Genomic DNA, 25,498 nt, shown 5'->3' with positions numbered 1-25,498 from the left:
GTCTCACCAAGAAGATGATCCCCTGAAGGGCTAGGGTACCTCGGGATTGCCACACCCGTACTCACAAAAGTGAGTCCCCTGAGGGACATAATAATTTGAAGAAGACTGGGCATGTTAGCTACTACAATATATGCGAGTATACAATACATATACGAGTACCCCATACTTTAAGAGTGCAGAATAAACTTGCTAGAGATTTGGTGTGATTCTTTGCTGAAATAAAAATAATGAAGCTCCTTTTTTAAAATGACTCATTACTGGAGATCAGAAGTGGATACTGCACAATAATTTTACAAGATTAACTTCTTGTAAAATAAGACGAAATAACTTCTTTTTAGTAACTCCGAGACGGCTGCATTCCACAAAAAGTAAAGTTTTGAGTATACTGGGATTACAAAGGAATTGTACACTAGAAATTGTTGCCACCAAAATCATACAGTAAATTCAGAAAAATACTTCCAATGACAGTTTTAAAAGCAGAAATCAAAGCAAAGCATCCAGATCTGACTACTCATTGAGATTTTATCTTCTATAATGACTGTGCTTATCTCACATTTTAATCAATGTTAAATAAAAACTGATTTAAGAATGGCTGAATAATTTTGTGTTAATCACCACAGTCAACAGATTTTGCCCCTCTAATTTTCATCTCTTTTAATCACTTCAAAATTTTCTGTTTGGCACTGAGTTCACTTCTTTGGAGACTGTCAAACAACACACTGATAACTTCTTTACAAATAAACCTTGCGACTTAAAAAAAAAAAAAAAAAAAAAAACTGAAAGGTTTCAGATTTCAAATTATGTTCAAAGGGGCATTTTTTTTTTTTAACATTTTGTCTGTTACCTTTATTTATTAAATATCATATTCTTCGCACTCAAACCATAAAATTCAGTTCAAGAGCAATATCACAAAATAGTTTTAAACTGAGCATATCATTAGAATTTCCAATGTACATACTCACGCGCTGGAGATAAAAATGTTTTTCCTGTACAATGTTGCCATTGCTCGCATTGAAATCTTTGAGTTTGTTAATCAAAATTTCGTAAAAGATTTACAAAATATGAAATCGATAATAAAACATATTCCAAATTTGGGCTTCCATATGCCCATATTCGCAGTAGGATTACATCATTCAAAATTTGATAGCCCTATGTACCACTGTTTTATCACAATGTGAGAAATATGCAGATTTTTCCTTATTAAATTTCTTCAAATATAATGCATAACTCTTAATATTTGGTAGCAGCAGTTTGAAAAGTGCAACGAACATTTATAGTAAACCAACGCAAAATCGCAAAACAAAAACAATAGTCCTTCAGGGACAAAGTTCCTTTGGACTAAAAAAAATCCAGCTGCCTGAAAGACAGCAGAAAAGCATACAGCAAATAGTGCTTATGTTATAAAATGTGGGAAATTTTTTTATATTCTTGGGTTACATGTTAGAACAACCACCTTGCTGCAGTTTAGCAAAAGAAAAATGACTTTATTGGCAACTTTATTTGTTACAATCATACATATAAATAAATGTGTATTTTACATTTCAAATAGGTATTTATCATGGTGATCAATCAATAAACCTATTTGCAAGTTTTTTTGAGAGAGGGTTCTGGTGGAAATTTCATGACGACTGCTTTATGAATACATTCAAAGCATTTATTCCATAATTTTATGGTAAAGTATTATATTCCTGTGAAAGTTTTATTGCAGATTTCTTATACTGTAAGCAAATTGCACAATAATGTGTTTTAAAATTAAATTTAAGATTAAAAATATTACAATCTGAGAATAAAAACTTCTGGAGTTTGGAATATAACAAACAAAAATATATATGAAAATGGAGACAGTGCTTGTTGAGAAATTTCTTCAAATATAATGCATAACTCTTAATATTTGGTAGCAGCAGTTTGAAAAGTGCAACGAACATTTATAGTAAACCAACGCAAAATCGCAAAACAAAAACAATAGTCCTTCAGGGACAAAGTTCCTTTGGACTAAAAAAAATCCAGCTGCCTGAAAGACAGCAGAAAAGCATACAGCAAATAGTGCTTATGTTATAAAATGGGGGAAATTTTTTTATATTCTTGGGTTACATGTTAGAACAACCACCTTGCTGCAGTTTAGCAAAAGAAAAATGACTTTATTGGCAACTTTATTTGTTACAATCATACATATAAATAAATGTGTATTTTACATTTCAAATAGGTATTTATCATGGTGATCAATCAATAAACCTATTTGCAAGTTTTTTTGAGAGAGGGTTCTGGTGGAAATTTCATGACGACTGCTTTATGAATACATTCAAAGCATTTATTCCATAATTTTATGGTAAAGTATTATATTCCTGTGAAAGTTTTATTGCAGATTTCTTATACTGTAAGCAAATTGCACAATAATGTGTTTTAAAATTAAATTTAAGATTAAAAATATTACAATCTGAGAATAAAAACTTCTGGAGTTTGGAATATAACAAACAAAAATATATATGAAAATGGAGACAGTGCTTGTTGAGACAGAATTATTTGGTGCATGGTTATATGAAGAACTGCTACGAGTATGGTTGCCAAAGTTTGGTGTATTCTGAAAATTTGGCAACTTCTACTAATGCAAATGTGCTAATATATATGTACCTATTTTTGTACTGCTTCATTTGTATTTATTATCAAAAAAAACTTTCTGAAAGAACCAATATTTAAAAACACATATGGTGAAATTACAATTTATGACAAAATTTATACAAACATATTAAAAAAAATTTCAGTTTATTGAAAATAATAGAAAAGCAAAATGTAGCTTCTTTCACATACTGAATTCATAATAACATTCTGAATTTAAAAATTTATTAAGATAAACTTTAAGCAGATAAAACTTTGATTTAAGAATTAATTACACGGAGACCATAAACTGGACAACTGCTCCTTGTAATACAATAAGCAGTGGTGGCTCGTAATAAGCACTGTGGAACTGCAGCACTCCCAATTTCCACTTAACTCCATTTTTTAATATTTAATATAGTGTGCCCTTTAGTCTTTAATTCTTTCTTTATACTTTTACAATGCATAATCCTTAAGCTTTATGTCAGTAGCCATCCCCCACTTTGCCAAAAAGGTACAAAAGTTTTTGGAACTGCGCGCTTCACAGTTCCAGCGATGTGGTGTTTGACTTTTCTGCGCATGCGCACACAGAAAGCAGCACGCGAGCCGGGCAGAGAGAAGAGCACTGTCACTCTTGCAGTGCCGAATTTCTGGCATGTTGTTCGAAAAGTAATTTTTTTTACTCCGCGCGTGTGGTATTCCTCCACAAGGTGGAACTTCATCATACGGACCATAAACAGAGTTCATGAAAATTTGCAACCTTTTAAAAAATTGCCTTTCTGAAATTCAATCAACATCAAATGCAGAACAAAAACAAATGAAACAACTGTTCCTATTGCAAAAGCAATAGGAATTTTAAAATATCTAAATGATGATAATTTCAAGTTTTGGTTAGAGCTTTTTTATCAGATGCCTCATGTTGAAATAATATACAATCAAATGCAATTCAGAGAAATTAGTGTGTTTAAAGTTGACGAATATATAACAAATTCCAAAACTGCTATCTTAGAATTAAGAAACTCGAAATACTGTGAGAATTTTCTAAAGAAACCGATGGCAGAAGAATAGAAGAAGGAAATATGTGACTATATACTATGTACTGATATAATGCAGAGATATTCTTCCATAAAACACTTAGCAGCTTCTAAATTATTAAACAAGAAATGCTTCGCTAGTTTGAGGAATGAACATTCTACAGAAGAAATAGTACTGACCACTGAAGCATATCCAATGATTGGCAAAGAAAAACTTGAAACTGAACTAAAAGTATTCTATTGTAGGTCTGATATTCATGAATACTGCAAACTAAATGAGCTACTGAAATTTATCTTCGAAAATAATCTAGATGATGTTCTTAGTGGAATTATGAAACTGATAAAAATTCTCTTGAGAGTTCCCATGACTACATCAGAGGCAGAACGCTGCTTTTCAACATTAAAATCTGTTCTAAGAAGCACTAGAATTCGGAAAGACTAAATGTGCTTGCATTGCTTTCAATAAAGAAAAATCTCCTCAGTTGTCCTCCAGAGATCAAGGAGAAAATTATTGATTCTTTCGCGCAAAGTAAAACGAGAAGAATGGATTTCATTTTTAAATGAATAGACAAAGAGTGAACTGTAAAAATTTTGGTTAAAGCAATTAAGAAATGCTTAATTTTTTTATTGTAAGATTTCCTGATGTTTCAAAATAAATTTTCTTTTTATACATGTTTGTTTTCTTTCAGACAATTTTAAAACAAAGGTTAATTTTTTTTTGGAACAGCACCTCCACAAATTTTAGCCACGAGCCGCCACTACCAATAAGATCATTTTTTTCTAAAATAAGAATTAATTACATTCAAGGAGACCACAATTGGGCAACTGCTGTTTGCAATAAAATAAACTATTTTGTTTCATTCTTCATATCTTTACCACATAAATGCTCCTAAATATGAATCCAAATGTTGATGAGCCATTCCTCTTTGTCTTTTGTTTCCCCATTTGGGAGAACCCAGAGTCATTCAGTTTTCTAGACATTTGCACCAGATGTTTGATATCCAAAGTTGGTTACTCTTCCGCTACTGGGACCGAATTAAGAAAGAATGTATATCTGAATGTGTGTATTCACACATATACATGCATGCATGAACACACACATCCATACATACAGTGGACGTTTGTTAATTAAAATTCAGTTAATTCGAACTAATTCAAACGGCCCCAAAAACTTGTATTGAATTAATGTTAAAATATCTATTTAATATTAATTTGAATTATAATATTAATTTGAACTACATTTTTATCAGTTCGGTTAATTAGAACTAGAAATTTGACAAAAAAGTTCTTGATACCGTTCTTTTATCAGGACCAGATTCAGAAATGTATTGTTATGAATTTTTTTATTTAAATAGCTAATTTTAGTAGAATTATAATTAAAACTGTTTTACTTTTCTGTGCAATACAGCGCAAGACATATTTTAAGAGAACGCTTTGCTAGAAAAGTAAAAATACAGGAGCATAGCAATTAGCATTCAATAATTTGATATCTCAGTAATTTGTTCTGAAATTGACTACTATGTTAGCTGTAACCATAATTACATCCTCTTATTGCTTTCCAGAAATCTCGAGAAGTAAAAAATGCTAGAACTATCTCACACGGCCAGTTAAAAACTATTTAAAGCCGGAGGGAGAGAGAATCTCAGCTCAGTTGTTTAGCTAGCTGCTGTTGTTATTGTTGCGAGTTCAGCAACAGATCGGATTAGCTTTCTCTTTGCATTGTGTTCTATTTAACATTTTAGTAGTTTGAAGGATAACTACTGATTATTACCGTGTGATATTGTGAACACTTGTATGAATAACTCTGAGGAAAATTCTAGCATTCTGTTATATTTCTTTTGATAAGAATTAATTTTATTAACCTTTATCAGACTTGTGCATTCAATCTATTACAAACCCGGACGCACATAACAGCATGAATGAATGGATATATCTATGTAAATACGAATGTATGTATACATATATGCATATATATACAATACACGCGCATATACATTCATACATTTCTGAATCAGGTCCCGATAACAGAACAGTACCAATTTCTTTTCCCTCATTTAACCCTATGATGCGCGGCAGCCGCACCCTGAAATCACCAATTTTCTAATTTTTTTCTTCTTCTTTCTGAAATTTTTTAGTGAAAATCAATTGATTACTGATCTTTTACCTCTAAATAACACAAAATGACTGCAGAATCATACATGTTTTAGGTCTTAGTACTTCAAATCAGATGCCTTTTAAAATTTGTTTTCAATGAGACAAAATAACTTCCTTTTATTAATATAAAAAACTTTAAATTTCAAAAGTTATTCATCGCACATCATGATTTCTATCATAAACAATAAAAAATAGCAATAATTAAACTGCATATATAAAAAAAACCCTCAATATGTATGGCATTTGCTTTGTGGTTTCAGGGCACGACCACTGTCTTAAGAGCCACTGCCCCACTTCTAGAGCATTGTGACACAGAGCAGTGATTAAAGGTTTTTCTCTTCCAGAGACTTTTCTCTGACCTCAACACACTTGCTCCCCAAGCTAGTATTGTGATTTTATAAATTATTTCCTGTGGTTTAAATTTAATGTAAATATACTTTGCTGTAATTAAAAATAGAAATCACATAAAGTTTTATTTAAATAAAAAATATTTTCTGAATATTTTGGAACGAAATACGAATAAAATAAGTATGAATGGGAAACGAATGATCCGTACCAAAGGCAAAACAACCAAGCCTCCCCCCCAATTAACATAAAAAAAACGACAAATTTCACGTGCCAGATGAAAAGAAACTAAATAGCGCTGGACATATACCAGTGAAATTTAGATCCAGGCAGTGTACATTTTGTAGCACAGGGAAGAAACCTCATAGAAGATACATGTGCAAAACGTGCAATGTGGGTCTATGCATGTACCAAAAAGACAAAACACAACAAACAAAAAACAGTGTGAATAGTGTCACAAAAAAAATTTGTTCTTTGATATTAAAAAAAAAAACACCAAATCTTTTTTTTATCCTTATTTTACTGAGTTTTTTTATCCATTTAGCCAAACGTCCTTATTATGAAGGTACTTATATTTTCACTGCTATAGAAAATTACATCAATGTTTATTTTTTAATTTTTTCTGACGATTTACTTTGTAAAATAATGTAAAAAAATTACATATAATGCAATTCTTACATACATTTTTTTAAAATTCGTAAATTTCGTCATTTATTGAAAATGCGCACGGAGAAAGGTAAGTTTTTTTCCCTATTACCTCAGTAAGTTGCAAAGTCCTAGACACGCGGCATTTTCACAGTGCGCCCACCACTCACAGAACAATGGGTAAGAGTAAATTTTTTTAAATTCATATATTATTTGTCTCTACGATCATAATATTCAATTTCTAGAGTTTTTAGTTTAAAAAATTATAAAAATAATCTTGCGCGCGTCAAAGGGTTAAAAGAGAAAACACAAGCTGTATTTATTACTTTTGTGTGTCAAAATCATTTGTATTTTTTTCTCTACAAAGAGGCACATGCCTGCACTCCTGAACTACTGTATTTCTGCTAAACGTTAGTGGCTATTGTTTTACTGTCTACCTCTTATCAGTGCTTAATGGACAAAGCTTCCTGGCTGAACATGTTTCCTAGGATTCATTTAGAGCCCTTTATGAATGGGCCGGAGTTATCAATTTTCTTAGATTTTCAGGAAAACCAGTCTTTACTACAAATTCTAGACAGCTGCTTCAGTTTGTGCAGACAAGTTAACATACTCTAGTTTTTCTTCCTTAGTGTGTGGTGTGAACATGTAAAAATTCAGGGTCTAGTACAAAACTCGCTGGAGACAAAGGTAGAAATTTTAAAGAAAGTAGAAAATGGCAAGTGTAAAAAAAAGTTAACAGCTGACTACAGAATTATTAATTTTAGATTCAAGAGGAAAATTTAAATTTGCTGGAGGAAGGAAACTTATGAGAAATATGTTCCAAGATCTTTTAAAAGCTCTACTGCAATGGTTCCAGAAATTAGAGCTTGAAATTTTCGGATAAATGGATCCCTATTGCAGACAAAGGCTAATGAATTGGCAAATCAAATCAGTATTGAAGATTTTAAATGCAGTGATGGAGGGCTTTCTCGATTTAAGTTAAGGCACAATATTTCTTACCAAACTGTATGTGGCTAAAACTAATGTAAATGATGTAAATGATGATGTATGCACTAATTTCGGTAGGAAACTGACAGGGATTTTCTCTACTTACCTACCAAAAGATACTTTTAATGTGGACAAAACTGCATTTTTTTTTTTATAAAATCTTGCCAAACAAGACATTACATTTTAAATAAAAAGCTTGCATACGAGGTAGAAGCAGACAACAGAGGATTACAGCTTTTTTTGCAAATATGGATGGAAGCAAAAAGCTTAAATCATTAATGACTGGAAAGTCCAAGAATCTACTGTGTTTTAAAGGAATTCGAACAGTGTTAGTTGATAATGCATCCAATACAAAAGCATGCATGACACAAGACTTCTTCAGTAACTGGTTAAAAGGAATAGATAAGCAGTTTTCGAGGGAAAAGTGTAAAAATTCTGTTATTGGTGGAATAATGCCAAAATAACCTTCCAGAACCTTCCAGGTTGCCAAAATAACCTTCCAGAACTGAGTTCCATATAGGCTAAATATTTGTTGCCAAACACAACTGCAAAGCTACAACCAATAGATCAAGGAATATCAGAATTTTAAAACAAATTATAAGAGACTCATACAAATATCCACTTATTACTAAACTTTTTTATATCTGTTATACTTAAAACTTCCTCCTCTATTATTAAAAATACAACTCATTAATACAAACAAATAAATAATTAAATAATAAATTCACAAAACTATCTTCTCAATCTGACATATAATTAACCAAACAATACCTTGCAACAAATGTTTTTTTTTTCTTTGGATTGTGGTGAAAAGTATGACATTACAAATTACAAAAGACCAAATGTAAATTTCTGCTGTCTGATTACTTAGAAAATTTAACAGAACATGCAAAATTGCCTTGCAAAAAGGACTCTTTGGATGTCGACACAAATGACATTTGGGAGTTTCTTGAATTACTGTTATTTAGTGGCTACCACTAAGTACCTGATGAAAATTCATATTGGAGCTCTCAGGAAGATTTGCATATCCCAATTGTTAGCTCTAGAATGGCCAGAAATAAATTTTAGATGTTAAAAATGTATTTTCATATTGTTGATAATAGTAAATTGGAACCAGATAATAAAACAGGTACAATCTCTACTTTTTCTGAAGGGAATGGGAAACATTTTTGTCAAGTAGGATTTTTTCATGAAAATCTGAGTATCAATGAATCCATGGTTCTATATTATGGACATCATTCTGCTAAGATGTTCATACGTGGAAAACCAATTTGTTTTGGTTTCAAAGTCTGGATGTTCTGTTAAGCAAATGGTTATCCTTATGCTATGCCTATCTAAAAAGTGTGAAAAATGAAAATTTGCCACGTGCATCAAAAGTTGTCTTAGAACTATATTATCTTTTATTGACAATCCAGAAGAACATAAAGTAATTTTCAATACTTTTTTAACTTAACTTTCGCACAATCTGCTGACAGACTTATCTAACAAAAGCTTTAAAGCAATTGACACAGTAAGAGATTCTGGAATGGAATAATGGCCTCTTAAAACAGCAAAAAATGTCAAAATTTCAACATAAAGAATTTGATTACTGATAAAATGGAGAAGTTTAAATGTGCCAATGGAACGACAGTTCTGTTGTAATCATTTTTATCCTTCACAAACCATTAGGAAGAGCAAAAAGATATTTCCGAGCTCGAAAAAAAGAAAGTCAATGTACCCCAACCTTACATCATAAAATTATATAATGAAGAAATGAGTGGATAGACCTGACTTCTTGGAAGATATTGATCAAAATTTCACAGCAAAAAATGGTACTAGAACTTTCTTATCAACGCACTGAATATAATTGTGGCTGCTTTTTCTGGTGGACCTTTCACACTAATTTACAAAAAAGCATGACATTATAAATGACTCATGTGAATTTGAGAAATTACTTTGAATTTGCTTCGAGCGAAACCTAAAATTCATGTTATACCTGGACCCAGCACCCATCAGTCGATGTCTGCAGGAAAATCAGATGCACATTATATATTTACAACATTACAAAGTTGTTGTGTAGCATTAAAAAAAAAAGAATACAAACATGTTTTGAGCTATACGATTAAAAATATGAAATCATAATTTATGAAATAAAGAACAATTATAATCTAAAGGGTATCAAAATTTACAAAAAAAAAAAGCTTAATATTTATTTGTTTACTTTATTAAACATTTTGGTACTATTCCATTTTGAGGACCGTAAAAAAATTGCTGCGAAAATGTATGCGCAAAAGCGTCAAATCTAGCAAACACGCCCATTCAACAGCGCGCCAAATCTAGCGTACGCTCTGATTTCAGATTGCATAAGTTTATATAGTTCTATATTTCTTAAGATGCCATTGAAATACTAGTATAATTTTTAAATCCTTTTCTGAAATCCTATGGAGTTCCCAATTTGGGAATTTCCCATGACGAAAAGTCTGCAATAGAATTTTGGAATAGAACCCACTGCTTGACACGTTTTTAAGAATTGCACATACTCGGTATCCATGTACACGTTGATCGGGGAACGCCGCATCGCGCAATGAAATGGAAGTTGATCTGTCAGCACTATCCTTATCTTCAGGGCAGATGTTTTTATTTTATTTGGCCTATAATTCCTTACTAAATGTAGTATTTTATCTCGATGTACTCCGTCTTTGATATGATTTAAATCAAATTCCTCCTCATTATAATTCGCTTTTGATAGTGAAGAAAGTGACACAGAGGTTATTGAAAACGAAAAAATTTCGATTGACAAATTAGTCGGTATTCTGGACACAGCAATTATAGGACTTGAACAGCGGAACTTTGTAACTGAAGAAGAAATTATGTCTGTTTATATAATTAAAGAGAAAGTTATTCGGCGTGTTATTGTGTCTTAATTAAAGAGAAAGTATTATCACATAAAATGAAGCAACTTAAACAACTTACATTGAAAGAAATGTTTAATAAAGTAAACAAATAAATATTAAGCTTTTTTTTTTTTTTTTTTTAATTTTGATACCCTTTAGATCATAATTGTTCTTTATTTCATAAATTACGTTTTCATATTTTTAATTTTATAATTTCTGTATGCCATCTTAACAGATTTAAACTGATGATCTATAACCCGGAAAAATCGATAATCCGGAATCACAGAAGTCCCGACAAGTCCGGATTAACGACTTTTGACTGTATATATTTTAGTTTAGTGATGTGATTGTAAATTAAATATCTTATTATCTTAGAAGCCTCTCTCTTTCTGTGAGTAGTGCATTGATGAATGAGAAATAAACACTCCCGGATATGCCTTTGGATTAGACAGAAGATCGACTAAAATGTAAGTTTTTTTACCTTTTATTTTCTAAGAAATTACTATGATTACACATTTTTTGGCATCCCGTGCCACGAATGAAGGCGAATTGTTGATACTCGTTGAATTATTGAATATATATTAAATAATGATTGAATTCATTGATACATTGAAAAGGAAATGCGGCCACATAAGGGATGCCGTTACAAAATTAATTGGCCGAATCGAAACTGAATTATCTAAAAGTGAACGCAGAGGAACTAGAAATTTCCTTAGAACTCTTAAATGAAAAATCGAACGAGTTAAAACAAATAGATGCCGATATAGAAAAATTAATAGACATAAAGGATCTAGACCAGAAATTAAACGGTGTTGACGAATATCGTGAAAGAATAACTACATTTAAATACAAAGCTAACAAAAAATTGAAAGCAATTAATATAGAACAACAAAAATTTAATGTGTTAAGAAGCACTGAACAGTTAAGTGAAAGTATTATAGAAAACGTTAAAATCAAAAGTCATAATGTGAAGCTTCCTAAACTTCCGATTCCGAAGTTTTATGGCGAGAGCTGCGAATGGCTGACATTTTGGAACACTTTTTCATCAGCCATACACCAAAATAAAACGCTTGACGCTATAAGCAAATTTAATTATTTGAAATCCTTTTTGGGAGGTACTGCTTAAAACACCATTGACGGTTTCGATTTAACCGAAGAAAATTACGAAACTTCAGTTAAACTCTTCACAGAAAGATTTAGAAATAAAGATGTACTGATAAACGCCCATATAGATAAATTACTGAAAATAAGACCTCTAAAGGATTCTAATGACATTCAAAATTTCCGTAAGTTATTCAATTACATACAAAAATTTATTCGATGTCTTGAATCATTAAATATGACCTCAGAAACATATGGAGCTTTATTATCACCTATTTTGCTTAAAACATTGCCCGCAGATTTGGTTTTGGAATATAATAAAACATTTCGAAAATCAAATTACGATTTGAATCACCTAGTGGAATTTCTTAGCAATTAATTGCACGGGAAAAAACAGCTTTGCAATCAAAAGAAGCAGCGTCAATTTCTCTCCCCCCCGACAAACAAAACGCGGAAGCAAGCTGTCAACTTGGCATGATAAACGGGTACCAGATGTATCATCTGCCTCGCAGTTGCTGTCTACAAATGAGAATCAAAATTATAAACATTTGAACTGCATATTTTGCGATTCAGATCATGAAAGTTCTGAATGTCGGAATGCGAGTCGTTTAACCTTAGATGAAAAAAAGCAAAATTTGCTGAATCATGGATTCTGTTTTAAATGTTTGAAACAAAACCATATTTCCCGCTTATGCAAGACCAAAGTTAAATGTTCCATATGAGGTAAAGCTCATTTGTCAATAATGTGTAACTCTCACGGAAATAATTCTACAGACATTATTGGGGATGAAAATGATAAAAAAGACTGTGTTCTGACATATAAATCTTGCATGCAGTTAGTAAATTTGCAAACTTTAGTAGTAAAACTTCGTGGGGATGGGATCGCAAAATATGCGAGAATTTTAATAGATAGTGGTTCCCAGCGATCCTACATTTCGAAGTACGCAGCTAGTATAATGAATTATAAAACAAGTGGTAAAGAAGAATTAATCCATGGTTTGTTCGGAGGAATTGAAAAGAAAGAAACTCATAGTAAATATTTAATTAGATTGAGTACTCGTAAAGGTGATTATCACTGTAATTTTCAGGTTTTGGATCAGGATAAAATATGTACTGACATTCCTCAAACTCGTAGAGATACATATCTTACTGAACTGCGAAAACATGGAATTTATTTAACTGACATGCAGAATAAATCTGTGGATTTGATGTATGAAAAATCACCTTTAGAAATTCATGTTCTTTTAGGTGCAGATGTGGCAGGAAAGCTTCTAACAGGGAAGGTTAGACAACTAAAATGTGGGTAATCATGCGTACACACTAAATTAGGATGGAAAATGATGGGAAAACTGAAAAGCGCAAGTTCTCTGACAGTACGAAAACTGTATTGTCACTTCATGTTAATGATGCTAAAATTTCGGATTTATGGTGTCTTGACTCGTTAGGAATAACGGATCCTGCTACAACCCACACAAGAAAGGAAATTAATGAAATCGCTAAAACATATTTTCGTCAGTCATTAAAGATAGTGAGGGTAGATATCAGGTCTCTCTTCCTTGGTTAGAAGGGCATGAGGTTTTACCTGACAGTAGATTATTAGCAGAGAAAAGGTTAAAATCCTGCGTCAAAAAACTGTCTGAAAGAGTACGAAAATATTTTTAATGAATGGGCTGAAGAAGGTATTATAGAATCTGTTGAAGATAAAAAAACCGAAAATTGTCATTACCTACCACATAGGGCTGTAATTAAGAAAAGTTCAGCCACGAAGATTAGACCTGTGTTTGATGCCTCAGCGAAGGAAAGGAATGGTGTGTCCTTAAATGACTGTTTAGAAAAGGGCCCAAATTATTTGGAATTAATACCGAGTATTTTAAACAGATTTCACCTAGGTAAATATGGGGTTATCTCAGATATACGTAAAGCCTTTTTGCAAATAGGTGTCTGTCCTCGAGATAGAGATCCTTAGATTTCTCTGGTGGGAAGGAGGAGATTCCGAAAAATTGAAAATATATCGACATAAGCGCGTTGCGTTTGGCGTTAATGCCAGTCTTTTTTTTTTCTCGCCGCCACACTGAATTATCACCTCGAGAATGTTCCTGAACATCAACAAGAGGTAGTTAAGAAATTAAGTGAATCAGTGTACGTCGACAATTGTGTGGCCAGCATTGATACTATTGAAGAACTAAACACTTTCATTAATGTGTCGAAGGAAATTATGTCGACTGCTAAATTTGATTTAAGGGGATGAAGTTACAATGAACCTAGTGGTGAAACTTTAAAAGGAAATCCTTGCAATGAAGACTCCGATAAAACTGTATCAGTTCTGAGTTGAAATGGAATTTATCAAATGACATTTTGTCCCATGACTTTAAAGATAGTTCTGTGAAACAGCCTGTCAGCAAAAGGAATATATTGTCAATAGTACACAGGATTTTTGACCCGATTGGGTTTACAGCTCCTGTTACTCTGATACCTAAGCTAATGCTTCAAGAATGCTGGAAACAGAAGATTTCATGGGATAACAATTTACCTAAAAGCATTTCTGACAAATTCGAAAGTTGGAAAAATAAATTGCACAACTTGGAAAAAATAGCTATACCCAGAAGAATTTTTGCTGACTTCGAAATAATTTCCGATTTATCTTTACACATGTTTTGTGACGCGAGTAAATCTGCTTATGCCACATGCATATTTATGCGAAGCTGTAATGAAAATTCCGTTACATGTCCCGATTTCCATACCACGACTAGAGCTCTTAGCTTGTACGATTGGTGCTAGACTGGCACATCCTGTTAAGGAAGATTTGAAACTAGAAAGCTTGCCTATTTATTATTGGAGTGATTCTATGGATGCATTATTTTGGATAAAAAAGAATGAAAACTGGGCCGTTTTCGTTCACAATAGAGTGAAAGCAATCGTACTCTAAGTAATCCAAACGACTGGAATTATATTCCTGGAACGCTAAATCCAGCGGACCTCTCTTCCCGAGGATGCAGTCCGGAAACCTTAGTCAAATCGAAATGGTGGGAGGGTCCCGATTGGTTGAGAAATAATTAAAAAAAAATGGCCTACCTCTGAAATTGTACCGAATTTTTGACATTATAAATGCTGAAAGAAAGAAGACAATAATTTCTGCAGTTAATTCGAATGCTATGACTGAAGTTAATTTTGATAAGATTTCTTCGTACAATATCATTCTAAAGATAATATCTTGGATCTTCCGTTTTGTTAAAAATGTCAGACTAAGTCCTAATGAAAGAACTTTTGGAACAATTACAGTGGAAGAAATTAAAGGAGCCGAATTAACTCTTTTGATATTAGTGCAGAGTGAATCATTTTCTGGATTAGATGACAAAAGATTACGTGTACTTCAACAAATGATTGATTCTAACAGAATCCTTAGGGTTAAAACCAGAATTCTGAGAAGAGATGATACAGAAAATTTGCGATTTCCTATTATTCTTCCTTCAGATTATCCTATTGTAGTAAAATTAATTAGAGCTAAACATGAAATGAACAATCATGCAGGAGTACAATTTTTAATATCCGCTTTACGAAAACAATATTGGATTTTTAAAACACGAAAGACTGTCAAGAAAGTCATAAGAAGCTGTGTTGTATGTCAAAGGTTCGATGCTAGTTCTTCGAAAACACCGATTGCTCCTCTCCCTGAAGACCGAGTAAGACAAACAGCAGTCTTTGAGATTGCAGGTGTTGACTTGACTGGACTGTCGATATTGAAGGGAAATAAAAAATCATAGTGATTTTTACCTGTGCTGTTTTTCGCACAGTACATTTGGAATTGATTTTCTCGCTATCAACTGATAGTTTTCTGCAAGCGTTGAGACGTTTCATTGCTAGACATGAAAGACCCCACACCATCTATTCCAACAATGGAACGAATTTCAAAGGAAGTGATAGATTATTCAAAAGCATAAATTGGGATAAAATCTTAGAACAAGCTAGTATCCACAGGATCACATTGAAATTTCTTCCGCCATCAGCTCCCTGGTGGGGAGGATGGTGGGAGCGATTAATAGAAGTCCTGAAAAGAATCCTTCGCAAAGTTTTAGGACGATCCTCTCTGAATCATGAAGAAATGATAACAATTTTGTGTGACTGTGAAGCAATAATGAATAATCGTCCATTGATGTATGTCTCGGGAGATGTTGAAGATTTATCTCATCACACCTTCCATGTTTCTCCACGAGATTCGACAAATTGGAGTTCCTGATCTGGATAATATAGATATGAAATCTTTAAACAAAAGGCTTATTTATCGACAAAAACTTTGGTACTTTTCCGTTTCGCCGGCGCAAATCTCGCCAAGCAGACATTATTGGCGACAACATACATTATACACACAAAAAATATTAAAAAAATGTTAGTCCTAAGAATTCTTTTTTTGAAGGCATAAACATTTTATTATCGCTTAAAATTTTATAAAAAGCCAATAAATAAAGACAATAAATTTATATAAAGACATTAATTTAAGAATTTACTATGCTTTTATGGTTCAACATCCTGTTTTGCTGGTTCATATCACGTGACCCCAAGCGATCTCATCTCACGTATACTACTCTACAAAAATATAATGCTCTCAGTAATTATCTACATTAATTTCAAGTTAAATCTTAATTTGGAACACAAGTTTAAATGCAAGAAATACTTCAATTCGTACGAATAGCTTACTCAGAAATTATGTAAAACTGCAGTGCTTTACTTCGCTAATGCATTCTCATTAGAATGGATGAATTTAACCCTTGACTTTACCTTTTCTATATTTTCGGCTTCGGGTAAGCGCTGTGGCATCCTAATTGATTTAATTGCCGAAAATGGCCTTAGACATAAAACTGAACTATCTGAATGAAGCGTAAAAGGTTACCAGCAAGAATATTCCGTTTGGCATCGGTTGTACCATTATTGGCGACTTTATCGCTTGCGCCGGCAAAACGGAAAAGTACCAAAACTTTTACAAGATCTACGTAAAAGATTTCGAATCGAATATCTCGGACAGTTATGGCAAAATTATGAACATGTAAAAGCTTCACAACCTCTGAAAATAGGAGATCTTGTTTTAGTGTCCGATGATAATAAGAAGCGAACATACTGGTTATTGGCGAAAGTAACCCAGATTTTCAAATCTCGGGATGGACTTGTGCGTTTAGTTAAGGTCAAGACTAAACTTGGAAAAGTTTTGCGACCAACCAAGCGTTTGTATCCTTTGGAGATAACATCATCAGATGAATAGTCTAGATTTAGAAATGTGGCAAGCAGCTCTTCTGATGAAACAGAGACTTACTGCGATCCTGATATTCGTAATGACTTGCCCCAAGATCTTAAGAGCGAAAAGATTCCATCGATGACTACAAGAAGTGGTCGAATGGCCTCTTCAAAGGTTACAGTTTTAAATTTGATTTTTCAGCAAATTTAAAGGTGGGAGTATGTTGAAACTCTCACCGACAACCACGTGATTTGCGCATGCGCGCAGCAAAAACTAAAACAGAACTTTTTAGTTGAACTTTGAGAACTCCTGATGGACATTTGAGTGAAACATGTAATCCTTCTTCTGTGTTATACATATATTTTAGTTTAGTGATGTGATTGTAAATTAAATATCTTATTATCTTAGAAGCCTCTCTCTTTCTGTGAGTAGCGCATCGATGAATGAGAAATAAACACTCCCGGATATGCCTTTGGGTTAGAAAGAAGATCGGCTAAAAGGTAAGTCTTTTTACCTTTCATTTTCTAAGAAATTATTATGATTATACAGCGTCCAAACAAAAACTAGCAAGTTGCTGTACCAGGGTTGGTCGCCAAAAAATCGCCCATAATCCAAAGATTAACCAAAAATTGATACATATCATTTCCAAAAACTGTAAAAATGAACCATGTTTTACTGCAAGAAGAAAAGGCTCCGAAAAAAGTATAGTACCATGTCCACTCATATTTGTCAAGTACAATAAAAACAGAATTCATAGCCACATTTTAATTAAAAAAATAAGCACCTATAAGCACTTTTCAAGCACATTTTAAGAAAAAAATAAGCACCTGTCTAATTACATTATACACAACTGCATAAACCTTAAAAGAAAAATTAGACTTGCAATTTAAAATATGAGCAATGCAATATTTATTAAGAGAATGAGCATTACCTCAACCATGGAAAACAATTAACTTTTTTTTTTAATTTTAAATGACAGTTCAATTTACAGAATTAGTTTACAATGAGAGAAAAAAAAACTATGCAGAACTAAACTATATTACAAGATTTAATGATGAAATTTCAGTTCAAAATATAGAAAATAAATACTAATAATAAGCCATATTAATTGTATTCGCTTGGCACCTAATAATAAATACAATTTATTTTCCCACTCATATTAATATTTAAATAATTTAACTTGAATAAAAATTCTGAACATTTTCTAAATTTTCATTGCATAACAGTTTTCCCTTAACATATATTCCAAGCAAAGTAATTTAAGTAGAAAAGAGGAACATTTCTGAAATCAGGAGACGGGAAATTGCCTCATGTAGTCATCCTTTAACAGTAAAAGCTTAACTAACCTGCATACTCGGAAATTGCCGAATATTCCGCATAGTCGAGGGTAACTGGAAAAAGAGGAGGAGGGGGAGTAATTAATCCATACCTGATATTACGCAATCCGAATCAACAGCTGCCCGTATTCGAAGAATAAAGAACTAAATAAAGGAAAAGAAAGAGACTTATTAATCTGGGGTGTTTTTGATTCGAATTTTGAACAGACCCTCGAATAGAATCATTCTTCACTTGGGTTCGGTACACCGCAAAACTTTTAGTCCAATTCAATCCAGATTGGACAGTGACAAAAAAAAAAAAAAAAATTCGCTGCTTCAATATTAGAGATTTTTCGGAGAAACGGGAGAACCTCCCAATCTCCGTACTGTATAATGTATTGGGAAAAAAAAAAAAAAAAAAAAAAAAAAATATTCTGACTATTCGATTACTTTCCTTTTATTTAAGCCATTCCGAATATTATTCCTTAGAAAGCTAATCTGTGTAAAAATAAACCGATTTTTGGAAGTTTATCTAAACCTCAGCAGCTACTGCAACTATATTATTATAAATATTCAGACATATGCTCATAATATAAGCATAACGTAGTATTTGGGTGGGAGAAAAAGAATACCGAATGTACCGGAATTTTCTACGATTTTCGCAATTCTTTGACCAATAGAACGACGTGCACCATAGGTTACGTTAATGCAGAGAAAGGGGGAAAAGCTATTTCCGGGAGTATGATTCACCATCTGACGTTCCATATAAAGAAGAAAAGTTGTTTATTTAGTTTAGGATTTGGTACAGGGGGAAAAAAAATGCGCGTTCATTAAAAAAAGCACTAAAAGCAAAAAATAAGTACCAAAAACAAAAAAATAAGGGCTTTAAAGAAAAAGTAAGCACCTATAAGGGCCTTTATATTTTATTTTCAAATATACGGACTTATAAGCACTTGTAAGGACCGCTACGAACCCTGAAAAATATGGGAGATATAGATCAGCATCAAATTCATTGAACTTCTAGAAAATCATCGAAATGGTGGATGTACATATTTTGGTTCCTTTTAGACACAGCAGTGAATTACGCTTTTATAGTTCATAGAGTCACTAACTATTCTATCCTAAAGTGACCAAAGCAGCTATATGACTTCAAATTAGAACTGATTGAAGAATCCACTTTGCTAAATTCATTTCGTAAACAAACCTCAGGCATATTTTTGCCTAGTGCATTTCATGATCACAAACGGCGAAAAATAAATGGTCGTAAACGCTCTTGTGTTCGATGTAAAGAATTAGGCAAAAAGACAAACTCGGAGAGGTATATTGAAAGTTCTTTGGGAGTGTGATATATGCAGAATGTGCTCATGCAAAACAGGCATTTAGAATTTCAGTTGCAAAAATTAAAAAAAAAGGCTCTTTTCAGGGCCATACAATTTTAGGTACAGTTCTTTTATCAAGACCGGATTCAGAAACGTATGTATGTATGGATGGATGCATGTGTGTATTCATGTATGCATGTACATACTGTAAGTAGGAATGTGTGTATATACAGAGACGCATATATATACACACGTGCATACACTCATATATTTCTGATCCGGTTCCGATTACAGAACAGTATCCAATTTCAAAAAAGTGAAAACGTTATTGCACCATCACGAAAACTTGTATAAATGTGGAATCAACAGTAATATGTATATAAATACATTTATGTATGCATATATCTAGCTACAAATTTATATGAGTGATAATATACATATGCATATTTACCTATAACACATGAAGAAATAATAATATGCATGTATAACTAAGTTAATAAAAACACGGAAAAACGATGACATTTATAAACGCGCTTTGAAACTCATACATAATATAAAATCATAAAAAAGTCTATAAACTAAGGTTTATTCCTCACAAAGATGGGATCAAACAACTGATTAACAAATGAAAAGACCCGCATTATTTTTGGAAAAGGAAAAACAAAGTGAAATAAACTAAAATGAAAAAATAACGCACCACATTAACTAAAAAATAGCAACTTAACGTGAAAAGAGAGAAAGTACATGAAGTGAAATCTTAATCCTCTATTCAATAAAAGAAAAAATAATAAATTCCTGTAAAAATGAAATTTTAAAAAAGAAAATTATTTATTTATATTATATTCATGACAGGGTGTTAAAGTTGCCTATTGTATATGGAAAAGTACAAGGGGATTGCCGAAGGCATGGGAGTGATTTTCAAAATGAAAATTGGCTCGTATTTACGTTGCACGTGATAATAATCAATATACGCATTTTGCTTAGCGGGATCCATTTTATATCCTTTGTAAAAATGCAGAAATATGTTGGTACTTAACAGAATTATGACAAAATATCTACTCTTTAAACCAGAGCTATTTTATCATAAATTTTAAACAGCAATAAAAGTGCAGTTTAAAAGTTTAAGGATTATATTTATTTTTAATCAATTTATTCCTTCCTATAAAAATAAAGGAAGCAAACAAAATCTCAGTCATGATCATAACAAAGCCAGAAAGGCTTGTTTGTTTGACCTTCAAGATAGGTTATAAAGAATGGGATCAAAGGCTAATTAATGGAATCTGTTAGAAAATACAAAGGATGTCATTCAAAATCTTCACACCTATTTTCTGTGTTAATGGACGGAGAGGGGAGGAAACTGCTGTGAAACCGGAAAAGTATTTCAGGCGGTTCAGTTATTTTGAGGATACAGCTTTTCGCTAAGCTGAATTTCAAAGAAAGTTTAATGAAAGTCTGAATTTCAAAGAGTTAAGGTAACTATACTCACAGAAATCCTTTAGTCAAGTAACATGATTATTTTCGCATGCATTCTTTTTGTTATACTGCAAGTTCCATCAATTTTTATAGACTAATTGGAATACATTTTGCCTTCAAATAAATTTCACAATATGAAATTTCGGGACTGCCTGCACAAATATATTATTTTTGCTGTAAAACTGCCAAAGGGGACATTAATGAAATGTGTTTGGCAGATAGCTGCTGGATGATGCTGAGTTTATGCAATTCTTTGATTTTTTTTAAAGCAAAAACAGATATTTGTATATACGGGAAGTAGAACAGTGAAAAATTTAAAGAAAGATTTAACAAAATGTTATTACAATCCTTATTTAATAATTAAAATGTGTACTTTAAATTGTTAGTGTATTTTCGTTTGATACATTGATAACATTTTGCCACATATTGATAAATATTGATATTTTAGTAACCTTTTTAAAAGAAAATGTAAAAATTGCCAACTTGCACTTGATAAGTAACTAATTTTCACCTCTTCATCTATTAAAAAAACAAGGTAGTTGCATTAATACATGAAAAGCAAAAATATTATACAGTTTGGGGACTTTTCTTCCGATTTTAGCGATTGACTCAGATGGCCACTTTAATCCTGAAGTACCATGAAGTTCATTTTATTTTAATAACTGCACAGTTAGAAAAAATAAAATACTTTTAATTTCTACTACACATACTGCAAAATACCTATTTCAATAATTCTGAAGAATTTTTTATCTGCAAAACATCTGTTATATTTATTGTGTGTTATTACTGTGATATTTATTGTCTAACAATAAATTATTTTGTATGGTAAATCAATAAACATATCAAACATCTTCATTTAAATTAATTTTAGCAAATTTATAAAAAAGTTTCCTCTAAATTTTCAATTTTTGTGTTACATAAATCAAAATAAATGTTAAGAAACATATATATAAATTAATCACTAAATTTACTTGATGTTGAAAGAAAAACAATCCATATAATATGGCTGAATATGGTTGGATACAGCTGAATTCGACTGCAACTTTAAACATTACATGAATATTTAGAACGGCATAATAATGGAACTGTAAATCCACTGCAGGTTGCATTCCCAAAAGGTAACAGCCTTCATCGTATAAAAACAAAATTACACTTAAGAAGAAGAAAAATCAAATCTAATTTTGGGATAAATAAATTAAATAGATAATCAACTACAATCTGCTTATGGCATACTAACAGTAATCACAAAATCAACTTAGCCTTAAACTCGAAAGTAAAGCAGTTATAATTAATTAACAAATTAGTTTTACTTCAGTTAATCAATATAAAATTTTTGTGCAAGAATGTTAAAAAGGTCTTCATTTACTACAGCTTTCTTTTACGTGATAAATATACACCACTAATATTTCAAACACTATTTAAACTTTCACATGCAGAAGTTGGATTTTCCTAAAACTTACAGGAAAAGAACTTCACGATTAAGACTATTACTTCAATTATTTTGAAAACATAAAATGTTAATTCTAATTTACACTCTTGATAATAACACTCCTGGATGTTAAGCATGAAACAAAAAAAAATATTGTGAAGTGAATCTTCTTTTGCAAACTATACTAAGTAGTTGAAGGTTTTTAATTACATTACCAACAGCAGAAGCAAATTTCGTAACTTTAGAACTGCATGCAACAGGGCTTTAAAAACTTTTCATTTTTATTTTGAGAAAACTAACACGATTCAATGTTATAATCATCACCTAAGCCTAACCTATATAGCACCAACTTTTAGTTGCATATACCTACTACAATGGATTCAATAGATTGTATTATTTTTTAAGAATATTTTTCAATTTCAATTTTAAATTATAAATACATTACAGAAACACTTCACGAGTAAACTTATTACAAAAGCAAACTGACAACATAGCCCTAATAGAAGGACACGCATACTAAGGATAAATTTCATGCTAAAATTATATACTGTGTAATAAAAGGATACACATGTAAACGTTGACCCATATCTTGTATGAAATTGGCTGCTTGTTGCCTATATGACAATTCTTTAGCTTGGTCGATACCACATTTTCGACTAGGCGAATTAGCCAACTGATCCTTCGTGAAGTAAAATCGATTAACATTCTCCATTGAACTCAGAAGACAACACTACTCTTATAAAGATATTGTCATATTTTTCATGTCTTACTAAAGTCAAATAAAAGTATTTTTTGCAAAAATAAGGCTTGTACACATTTATGATACACAAAGTTTACAACAAATCCACGTGAAGGCGATTACATTTCCATGACGTCATGAGCACAACTTAAACAACAAATTATTGCCAGATTTCGAGAACTATATTCAAGATTACAGATTCAAAGCAATCACAGGTAAGAAAACAGTTGGAGGACAGGCAAAAGATCACAACTTTTCAGTTATATTTTACGGGAATTTCAGGTCATGTAAACTGAAAGAAGCGACCTTAGAGAACAAGAAAAGTTTTCGCTTTTCTATAAACACTGAAGCTAGCTTATTTTTCAGAGATCTTTGAATACATGAAATGTCCCATGTCTTTGACGTAAGCCATTGATAATAAATAATTTAAATAACAAATACAGAATAAATTCTAATATTTAATTTTAAAAAATAATTTCATTTTAGTTAATCAATATGACAAAATATTGACAAAGAATGTTAAAGTTGTCTTCATTTACTACATCTTTCAGATAAGATTCGGAGAACAGCCTTGGTTGCGCCAACTTGGCTTCTTTAAGGATTTGGGCGATATTTCATCATGCCAACGGAAGTAAATATCATATACTATGGGGAATAGGTGCTAAGGAAAAAAGGAAAATACATGGGGAAAAACGGTATTAAGATGTGTTTATATTTGGTATCTGATTGCTAATTTTTTCTGTTATGTTGCTAAATTAGCATTAAAACTCGAGTAATGTGCGTCTATTGCGAAAACGCAGGGCAATTACTTTTCGATCCGATTTTATATATGTATTAATATATCACATACTTGCTCATATGATCTACATATGTATCAGGGCCCACCAGCGGCCGAGCGGTAAAGTCGCTGAACACTGGTAGTTCGGTCCGAGGTTCGAATCCCGCGAACGGGCTGGCTGCATAGGTGTTTTCGTGGTTTTCCCCATGTGTAACGTGTATACGAGCCAGTTTCCCTTAGAAAGTCCTCCACGGAAGGCATCCCTCCTCTTAGGCAGATAGCCCTAATGTGCTTTGCCATAATTAAATACATCAACATCATATGTATCAGATACCTAGCTACTTTTGACACTTATTTCTGGATGTGTGTTATTTTATAACTTTTTCTGCTTTGAAAACCCAAGTATTGAAACATTATGTGTATGCTTGTGAAAATATTATTTCAGATATTCTCGTATAACTAACTATACTATAATCTCATATTATTCAGTTCTCGTATAACTACGATAGAAATATGCTTCTATTATTTACTTTAAAAATGCAGTATTTGATAGCCTTCTACATAGTAGCCATTCTAGAATTAGTTCTGTAATGTTATATGATGTTAAAAGAATATATAATCAGTGTAGAGAATGCAAGTTCAATATATTTTAAAGACAGGGATAATAAACAAAAAATAAAAGGGAGACTACACATGCAACCAGATAAAAGTGACTATATTCTAAAGAAAGTTAATAAACTCAAAATGATGCCCATGCCACAAAATTCGTTTAACTATTATTTCTGAGTGGTAAAGCAGAACATATATATCTGAGTGCATTTTTTATATGTAAAATAAAATTTGTTATTAGTTGCTGATGAAAAAGTAAGAAAACAATTTTTATGGATAGAAATTTAAGTAGCTGAGTATTGAAAGTCTGATACTTCATTGACACTGAAATAGCAATTTATATAGTGTATGAAAGTGGAAAAAAAAAAGTGTTGTTTTTTGAAAACTTCAAAAATCTGAATAATTTTCAGACAACAAATTAAGAATATACTGTTTCTTAGAAGTTATTTTTTTATAATTATATGCCATATACTTTATGTACAGATCAAGTATGGCCAAACAGACTCGGAATTCATAATGTATTCACATAATAAGCAACTCGCGTTGTTTTGCTTTTGAAACAGAATTTGTGTGTCTTTTTAATAATTACTAATTTAATTTTTTGAAATCACATTGTGTGTATAATAATTTCAAACTATGCCATATTTGCTAATCTCTGATAAGTAAAAACAAAAGTCAAACAGTGCCATATCTGTAACTACCACGTTGATATTACTCTTGAAATGTGTAGTGGTCATCAGCGTAGCAGAAAAGATAAATGTTTTTTATCATGGTAGCACCTGCATTCATAATGTACCTCAAATCGTACTGAATGCCCTATAAATATCTGTACTGTGATTTGCATTAGGAAATACAACACATATCTAATGATCCAAATTTC

At 31.9% G+C, this 25,498-nt stretch overlaps 1 protein-coding gene across 2 annotated transcripts in view; it reads right to left on the bottom strand.

Moving 5' to 3' along the window:
- Positions 1-23,394, bottom strand: part of LOC118195127 (uncharacterized) — a 117,500-nt gene extending 94,106 nt beyond the window's left edge. For both annotated transcript variants that reach the window (XM_035366377.2, XM_035366378.2), the window contains exon 1: positions 23,059-23,394. In XM_035366377.2, coding sequence (XP_035222268.1) covers positions 23,059-23,204 — 146 coding nt within the window. In that variant the 5' untranslated portion in view covers positions 23,205-23,394. The remainder of the gene's footprint in view (positions 1-23,058) is intronic.
- Between the last annotated feature and the right edge of the window lie 2,104 nt (positions 23,395-25,498).

This window comes from Stegodyphus dumicola, chromosome 5 (assembly GCF_044657685.1).
Source record: "Stegodyphus dumicola isolate Sdum_Otavi_A_Nest chromosome 5, ASM4465768v1".
Taxonomy (NCBI): domain Eukaryota; kingdom Metazoa; phylum Arthropoda; class Arachnida; order Araneae; family Eresidae; genus Stegodyphus; species Stegodyphus dumicola.
The sequence above is the reverse complement of the archived record's forward strand: the minus strand, read 5'-3'. Positions and strand labels throughout refer to the sequence as shown.